Here is a 9,437-nt window from a genome sequence, read left to right as displayed (position 1 = left end):
ATGACAAAATAGATAAGATTCAAAAGATTCATTGTAGATATCTTCACACATATAATAAAAAATGAATATACACATATAGATATAAGAAGTTCAAAATGTGGATTCGAACTGGGTTGGCTATGTATATATATATTGGAGTTAACGTGTTAACATAGGTATAGAAATACATATCTGATTTGTACTCTAATTGGAGTATTAGTGGCTCTATGGATATACTTATGTTGTCATGTAAGCGAACATATACATGTAACTATGTGTGTGTATGCATATGCGAGAAGGTTTAATGTATAGGTAAAGACAAGTATGGTTGTCCATATAAAATATAAAATGTTATACAGAAATAAATTTTTACTGAGAACATATTTTTTCGTGGTTAGATGATTCGGCATCTATTTCTAGCATATAGGAGTCCACTCACTCCTCTTATTTTCGTATGTAATATAATTTTAATCTTCGGATTTTTTTAATATGCTAGACCACTGGATTTAATTGATTAATATCAATTTCTACCCTCATTAATAAATTTTATATAATAATGTTCTCAAACTGGTAAATTAGCTGCAAAAATTTATTAACTGCAGAATTATTTCCGGACTTAGCGCGCCAGAATTGAAGACATTTGAAAGGATACACTGAATGTAATTTGTAGAACTCTACACGTGCTCCCTTTCGGGTGGACGTCTTGTGTCTAGTTCTGGAAATTATATTTCAAATCGACAGACTACGCTGACAATGCTGCAGATATTTACTTATGTATATTTTAACAGGTGAAACCATGGTACGTAGGTTAATCGTTTTTTTTATTTAGTATTTTTCATTTGTCTTGCCCTTTTACAGTCTGTTGTGTCACTAAATTTTTACTGAGAACATATATTCTTTTTTCGTGGTTAGATGATTCGGCATCTATTTGTAGCATATAGGAGTCCACTCACTCCTCTTATTTTTGTATGTAATGTAATTTTAATTTTCGGATTTTTTTAATATGCTAGACCACTGGTTTTAATTGATTAATATCAATTTCTACCCTCATTAATAAATTTTATATATACACATATATCATCATCATCATCATCATCATCATCGTTTAACGTCCGCTTTCCATGCTAGCATGGGTTGGACGATTTGACTGAGGACTGGTGAAACCGGATGGCAACACCAGGCTCCAGTCTGATTTGGCAGAGTTTCTACAGCTGGATGCCCTTCCTAACGCCAACCACTCAGAGAGTGTAGTAATATATATATGTATATATGCCAAAATTTGAAACTAATATTACAGAGTGTGTTATCTGGGTATCATTAAACTGGTTTTCCTTTTTACTCAGAACATAGTAAAAAAAAAAAAAGTATATGTTTTGGTAAAACCAACTACTTACAGAAAGGATTGAATTTTGGTGTCAATGCCCCAGGGACACAGGACTCAGCGAAGAAGTCAACAACATTAGCAACTGTATCATAGCATGTTTTTATTTTTATTTTGTTCAGCTTTTGTAAGTTGGAAACAGGAACAGTCCAGCCAGTAGTTTTTCCAGCACCAGTATGGCAAGATTTTTTATCCTTCAGTGAGTCAAGGTTTGTAATGCTACTACCTTCCTTTATGAGAAACACAGCCTTATAACGATAGGTTTGGCCTGCAAAAAATGTGAGATGAAACAAATGAAAAGTACAGCAGTGGGAAAGGAAACAGTAAAATGCAACAAATAAAGAATATATCTAAGATACTGAAGATGGGCAAAAATGTCAATTGACGAGAATGGGAAAAACAGTAGATAACGTGAACAATAGTCAATACATATAACATACAGAGCTAACATTACATAAACATGATTAGACTAGGAGCTGATAAATATATTAACAGATAAAACCAGTGTTCAGAGTTTCCAGCTTTGCTTACAGGGTGGTTATCTCCCCTGTCAGTGTCTATAAATGTGTGCTTATGCAGCTTGAAGGGTTTTAACTCTTACTTCTAGCAATATAGGTGCTATTCAGTACTTCAGTCACAATTGAATTTTCCTTTATGGATTTATATTGTGCTAAGCTGATTAATTCGTACATATATACATAATATATATATTATATCATATATATATATACATACATATATATATATATATATATATATATATATATATATATATATGAGAATGTACGAAAAAAAACAACAGACGAGGACAGGTGGTGTAAACAACAAAAGGATGTATTAGTTTGATTATATTATATCATATATATATATATATATATATATATTAGGCGCAATGGCCCAGTGGTTAGGCATTGTGAGTGTTTGAGCAAAACACCTAAAGGCTCCAAGAGGCTCCAGCAGTGGGGTGGGGTGGCAAATGCTGCTGTACTCTTTCATCACAACTTCCTGTTTCTGTTGCGCCTGTAATTCAAAGGGGCCAGCCTTGTCACACTGTGTCCTGCTGAATCTCCCCAAGAACTATGTTAAGGGTACACGTGTCTGTGGAGTGCTCAGCCACTTGCACGTTACTTTCACAAGCAGGCTGTTCCGTTGATTGGATCAACTGGAACTCTAGTCGACGGAATACCATGATATATATATATATATAGATATGTATATATATATATATATATATATATATATATATATATATATATACGTTTATATTTATATAAGGGCATTACTACAGAATAATGCCACACAACAGACTAGTAATGCCCTTATATAAATATAAACGAATAATTATATCCTTGGGAATAGAAATTTCCCTTATGAATTTTTTTACACACTGAGTTCCTGATAAAATTCTTGTAAAAGATTTTTATCCTTTTTTGAATTTATCAATCATATATATATATATATATATATATATATATATATTCATATATATGACATGCAGTGCATCAATATGTATGAACGATGGTAATCACACAGCACTGTGATGACAATGACAATGATGATAATAATAGTAACAATGGTGATGATGATGATGGTAACAACATCGCAATGAAAATGTGATGACATGTGACCATAACAATAGCAGGATGACAAAAACTGACAGTAGGAAAGGCATTTGTGATTGATTTTGAGAGAATACAATGAAAAGAGCGCTCACCATTGTCCAAAACTTCTTGCAGGAATGGTTTCAGATTCAGAAATTTGCCAGCTGGGTAGAGATCAGTATCAGAAACACCTAACACATCAACTTTACCATCCTTTACCATTTGCATGCAACGGTAGATATTTGTTGCCTGGAAAATGAAAACAGATACAAATACAAACATAAATAAATAAATAAATAAATAAATAAAAAATAATCAGCAGTGAATAAGAGAACTCAAGTTATTCTGACAAGGTCAACTAAAATATTTATTATTCAAAAGGTAATCAAGCAATGACTACACCATGTACTTTTCTTTTGGAGGCGGGGGTTCACACAATGCAGTTAGAGCTACATTATCTAATAAGTCTATCTTTATTTATGACAGTAATGTGTGTTTTGAGGTAGATTTGGCTGCTATTTGTCGCAAGTTAAGTGACCCTGTGGAGCAGTGGCCCCACTCCTTTTTGGCCCACAAACCAGTTTCATGGATGAGCTTTTCCGAGGACTGGGAGATCACATGCATAACAAAATACAATAAAGTGCATAATAGATGTATAATTTAATTATTACATATAAACGTGAATGTAATTTATGCATTTTATTTCTATTTTTATTACATTCTTATATACATATATATATATACACATATATATATGTATATATATATATGATACAACTAAGGTAGCGAGCTGGCAGAATCGTTAGTACACCAGGCAAAATACTTAAGTGGCCATTACATCCATCATACATTACATCCTGAGTTCAAATTCCATCGAGGTCAGTCAACTTTGCCTTCCATAGTTTTGGACTGATAAAATAAGTACCAGTTGAGTACTGAGTTCAATGTAATCAACTTACCCCATTCCCCAAAATTACTGACCTTGAGCCAAAATTTGAAATCAATATATATAATACAACTTGGTGGTTGGAGACCCCTGCTGTGGGACCCCAGTGTAGCCACAGTCCATTGACTGGAAGAAGTAAAAAATAAAAAAATATATATGGCATCAGTAAGTTGTTAGAAATACTAACTATAAAGTAGGGGTTCTCAACCATTTTTTACCTATGGACCCCTTTGATTCCTATTTCATCCCAGGTAGGGACCCCATAGTCTTAAGTCTAAAAATTCCTATCATAATTTTATGATTAAATATTATTAGGAATTGCATAAAATTGTTTAAATATTTTGTGTGCTACAGAAGTTGTTGTTGTTGGCACTCCGTCGCTTACGACGTCGAGGGTCCAGTTGATCCGATCAACGGAACGGAACAGCCTGCTCATGAAATTAACGTGCAAGTGGCTGAGCAATCCACAGACATGTGTACCCTTAACGTAGTTCTCGGGATATATTCAGCGTGACATGGCCAACCCTTTGAATTACAGGCACAACAGAAACAGGAAGTAAGAGAAAGTTGTGGTGAAAGAGTACAGCAGGGTTCGCCACCATCCCCTGCTGGAGCCTCATGGAGCTTAAGGTGTTTTCGCTCAATAAACACTCACAACGCCCGGTCTGGGAATCGAAACCGCGATCCTATGACCATGAGTTCGCTGCCCTAACCACTGGGCCATTGTGCCTCTATGCTACAGAAGTATAACCAGTTTATTATACATAAATTTTAACAACAAAATCTTATATGGGTCACTGATATAAAGTATTATATTATCAGGTTGAATGAAATTTATTAACAATTAAGAGAATACAATCAGCTGAATAGAAAATTTCCACAAATATAAAAGAATTCAAGTAAATTGAAATAACTTACCTCTACACATTTCAAGGTGTGACCTGTAAGATCATTTTTTAAGTTATCACATTCTTTATTGTTTCCAATTTCACACATTGAAACTGTGAATATAAAAAGAGAAGAAACAACTTAAAAAGTAAATCACGAAATCCAAGCTTTGTATTACTCAAGCTGCAATATTGGTTCACAAAGGCAATAACAAATGACTAAGACCTTTGGCAATATGCCATGTAGAAGACCCATCGGGCCAAGTGAAATTATAGTCGTGGCAGATACTGGTGTCATATAATTGGCATGTAAAAGCACCCATTACACCCTCGGACTGGTTGGTGTTAGGAAGAGCATCTAGCCATAGAAACCATGTCAAATCAGACTAGAGTCTGGTGCAGCCCATCAGCTTACCAGCCCTGGTCAAACCATCCAACCTATGCCAGCATGGACAACAGACGTTAAATGATGTTAATGATGATGACGATGATGGCAAATATTCTGAATTTTCTTACTCATCAAATGAAGAATTAAGATATTTTGTTTAATATTTCAATTAGGTATTATGTCTCACTAGTAATGTCTTCTCTGTATATTGCAAAAATCTAATTCTATTTTCCGAAATAAATTGCACTTTATATTTGAGGCTCCAATGAAGCTATAGGATATTATTCAGGCACTTAACTAAGAGTCTACTGCATCTTATAGCTGAAAGAACTGTAAGCTAATGAAGTTCATAACATAACCATTGTCTTTTTATATCATTTATTTTTCTTATTTTATTCAATATATTTTAATTTTTAATTTGTTTCATTCATTGGACTGCAGCCATCCTGAAGTACAACCCTGAAGGGTTTGGTCAAACAAGTCGATCCAAGTACTTATTTTTAAGCTTGGTATTTATTCTATTGGTCTCTTTTGCCAAACTTCTAAGTTATGGGGATGTAAACAAACCAATATTGGTTGTCAAGCAGTGGTTAGGGGACATACACATATAGATACACACCCACACACCCAAAAATATACGTATATATATATATATATATATATATATATATATATATATATAAAATATACAAGAATAAGGGCAGGGAATCGTCAATTAATAATAGAATTAACAATTAACAATTTTGCCAAGTAGTTCAGTATGAAAAAACCTTTATCGGTAAAACCATTTATCATCATAAATATACAGGGATTAGCATTGAGTTGCTTCTCCAACATACTGAAAATTTAGAAATAGCAGTCAAAGAACTACTGATTCTAAACTACAAATTTTTCTCTAAACGGATGGCGATATTTATGGCACACACATATATATATATATATATATAGTTAAAAAAAAACAATAACAAAAAAACAAAAAACAACAAAGTGAGGACGTGATATGGATAGTATTATTGGACGCTCAGGAAAGGAAAGAGAGTGTATGACGTTTCGGGCGTAGCCCTTCGTCGGAAAGATGGAAAGTTCGGAGAATGGAAGAACGGAGAAAGAGGAAAATGGTACTGATGCCCACGAGGTTACATTATGAAATATATATATATAATTCTGGAAAGGTTGTTTCGGAAGGAGTTTGTTTATTCAAGATTTTAATATTCCTAATCATTTGAAGCAGATCAATTTTGAAGTCAACACTCTTCAAATGATATATATACATATACACATGATGGGCTTTTGCAATTTCTGTCTACAAATCCACTTACAAGGTTTTTGTCAGTCTGGAGCTATAGAAGACACTTGCCCAAAGTTCCATGGTGTGGGACTGAACCCAGAACCATGTGGTTAGGGAGCAAACTTTTTAGCACAAAGCCAAACTAAGAGTATTGTTGTTGATTATATTTCCAATGAGTCAATTATTAGTTCACACCAATTCTCATGAGGAGAGCTAATTAGAAGCAGATAGCTTGATCTAGTACAAATATAATAAAAGACTTCACCTGAAAAGCACTTGTTTTTAACTCATTCATTGATGTTTACACCCTTCATCAATTCCCCCTACCCCAAACTTTTTCCTTGATCCCCCACAACTCATAAGGTTGCTTACCCACTTTCCATAGCATACAAGTGATCGCAATCACAACATTCCCTTGAATGGGATAACAGTCCATTGTAAGGAGCAGGGCCAGTGATTTTGACTGGGAAAGGAGACAACACCAGTGTAAAAGTTTGATAGTTGTCATAGTGACTTTAGTCTCTCTCTATCACCTTTCAACAGCATTATATATGAAGAGACATTAGAACAATTAACAACATAATAAAAAGGTTTTATTTATGATGATGCTTGGTTTCACAATTCCTGTCATTCAGCTTAGCAGCCGCTGATTAGATTGTAGTTGGTATTGGAAGGTTAAGGGCTTCCTTGATGCCTGCCAGAGAAGCAAGTAGTTATCACCATCGAAGGCATCGTGGTGAAGAGCGCTTCGTGGAGGAGCGAGGTGTTGTCACGTCAAAGGTCTCAGGCTCAACTCGCTTAACAAAGTGAAACTCTCTTTAAGTACGAGTTTTACTATGCATGCGCAACTCGAGGGGCTTCCGGTGGTGAAGTCCCCTGCGCATGCACAGAATAGTACTTCCTCATTGGCGGCTATAATTTTGCGCCACTACAAGTCAATTATGTTGACCCAATACTTGACTGGTACTCTATTTTATTGACCTGAAGGGATGAAAGGCAAAGTTGACCTTTGCAGAATTTGAACTCAAAAGAGCTGAAGAAACACTAAGCATTTTGCCTGACATGTTAACAATTCTACCAGCTCACTGCTCTTCCTAGATTATTATACAGTGGCAAAAGATTTACACATACATAAATTTGTCATTTAAAAAACAAATTAATTGTCTTGCTCTTTCTGAATCAACTGCATTTTATAGATTACCACTAACATAATACATTGTGTCTGTGTTAGCTGCCAAGACTACCTACCCCCAACTACGATACTAACATTATGGCTGTCATTTACAATCAAGTATGACCTGTTAGTAAGTACTTTTTTCTAACTGATTAGATCTTTTGTTACCATATTTCTGTTGAATCATAAAGGTGCAGGAGTGGCTGTGTGGTAAGTAGCTTGCTTACCAGCCACATGGTTCTGGGTTCAGTCCCACTGTGTGGCAACTTGGGCAGGTGTCTTCTACTATAGCCTCGGGCCGACCAAAGCCTTGTGAGTGGATTTGGTAGACGGAAACTGAAAGAAGCCCATAGTATATATGTATATATTTATATATATATATATATATATAACACAAATAATAAATGAGTATATGCATATATACGTACAGGTATGTGCATACCTACGTCTACCTGTATATATAGGTGCATATCTGGGTACAGGACATTGCAAACAAAACGTAGACAAGAAAATAATAATAACCAGAGTACAGAAAACACACAAGCCACATAGAGAACATTTTCCTTCATCAGCTACCCCCATTTTAACACCGGCGTTTCGAAGAGTTGGGCAGCGTGTGTATATGTTTGTGTGTCTGTCCCCCCCAACATCACTTGACAACCGATGCTGGTGTGTTTATGTCCCTGTAACTTAGCGGTTTGGCAAAAGAGACTGATAGAATAAGTACTAGGCATCCAAAGAATAAATTCTGGGGTCGATTTGCTCGACTAAAAGCCGCTGCTCCAGCATGGCCACAGTCAAATGACTGAAACAAGTAAAAGAGTAAAAGAGTATATTTCTGTTGAATCATAAAGGCTCTTATTTCAATCAATTTTGAAAAAAATGAAGAATTTAGTAAAATATTTTGCCATTATTAAGCTAGTGTCTGGAACATAAATTAACATAGAATTTTGATTGAACGTTTTAGACCTCTTTAAAACAAGAAGTCCGTTTCATATGCTTGAGGGACAGTTTCAGGAGGTTTGGTATCAAAAGGCAGTTAAGTACATATTTGTAAACAAATACAGACATCTCAGTTGAACCTCGAAGATGTGACAGCTGGAAAGTAAGAAGGCTGCACTACAGCTGGATAGACATTTTATTTATCAGTTCTGAAAGAATGAAAGACAAAAGGTGTCCTGAAGGTGACATTCTAATGACTGCTGACTGACTTTACTATGTTACTACTACACCACCACAAAACAAACACAGGGAGCTGCTATGTGAGTGTTCCACCTGCTGGAAACAATAGTAAATCTCTCTTAAATCATACTCCACCATCTCAAATGATATAAGGACAGGATGCTTCAGACAACATAGTCCTACAAGCTCTAAACAGGGTGGGCTAAGATGATCATGGTTGCAATACCCTAAATCATAATTTTATTTGATCAGGGTTGACCTAGAACTGAATAACAACAAATGTGTCACTGCAGAAGCTAATAAGTGGCTGCTTTGTCTACTAGAAATATTGGACAAATCTTTCTCAATTCACAGCCTAGTAGATATGAAGCACATGCGCATGCACACACACGCAATGATGATTATATACATATATATAATATATGTATGTATGTATGTATGTATGTATGTATGTATGTATGTAGGCGTAGGAGTGGCTGTGTGGTAAGTAATTGCTTACCAACCACATGGTTCTGGGTTCAGTCCCACTGCGTGGCACCTTGGGCAAGTGTCTTCTACTATAGCCTTGGGCCCTCCAAAGCCCTGTGAGTGGATTTGGTAGACGGAAACTG

General features: G+C 35.3%; 1 protein-coding gene across 1 annotated transcript in view; it reads right to left on the bottom strand.

The window, feature by feature from the left end:
- The window catches only part of LOC106869605 (serotransferrin-A), a 33,943-nt gene that overhangs the window by 15,297 nt on the left and 9,209 nt on the right, over positions 1 to 9,437 (bottom strand). The window contains exons 2-4 of the mRNA XM_052974593.2: positions 4,826 to 4,908; positions 3,075 to 3,210; positions 1,374 to 1,628 (exon numbers count right to left, since the gene is read on the bottom strand). Of these exons, the coding sequence (XP_052830553.1) occupies positions 1,374 to 1,628; positions 3,075 to 3,210; positions 4,826 to 4,908 (474 nt within the window). The remainder of the gene's footprint in view (positions 1 to 1,373; positions 1,629 to 3,074; positions 3,211 to 4,825; positions 4,909 to 9,437) is intronic.

This window comes from Octopus bimaculoides, chromosome 18 (genome assembly GCF_046866305.1).
Source record: "Octopus bimaculoides isolate indiv1 chromosome 18, ASM4686630v1, whole genome shotgun sequence".
Classification (NCBI taxonomy): domain Eukaryota; kingdom Metazoa; phylum Mollusca; class Cephalopoda; order Octopoda; family Octopodidae; genus Octopus; species Octopus bimaculoides.
This window is presented reverse-complemented; position numbering and strand designations above follow the sequence as displayed.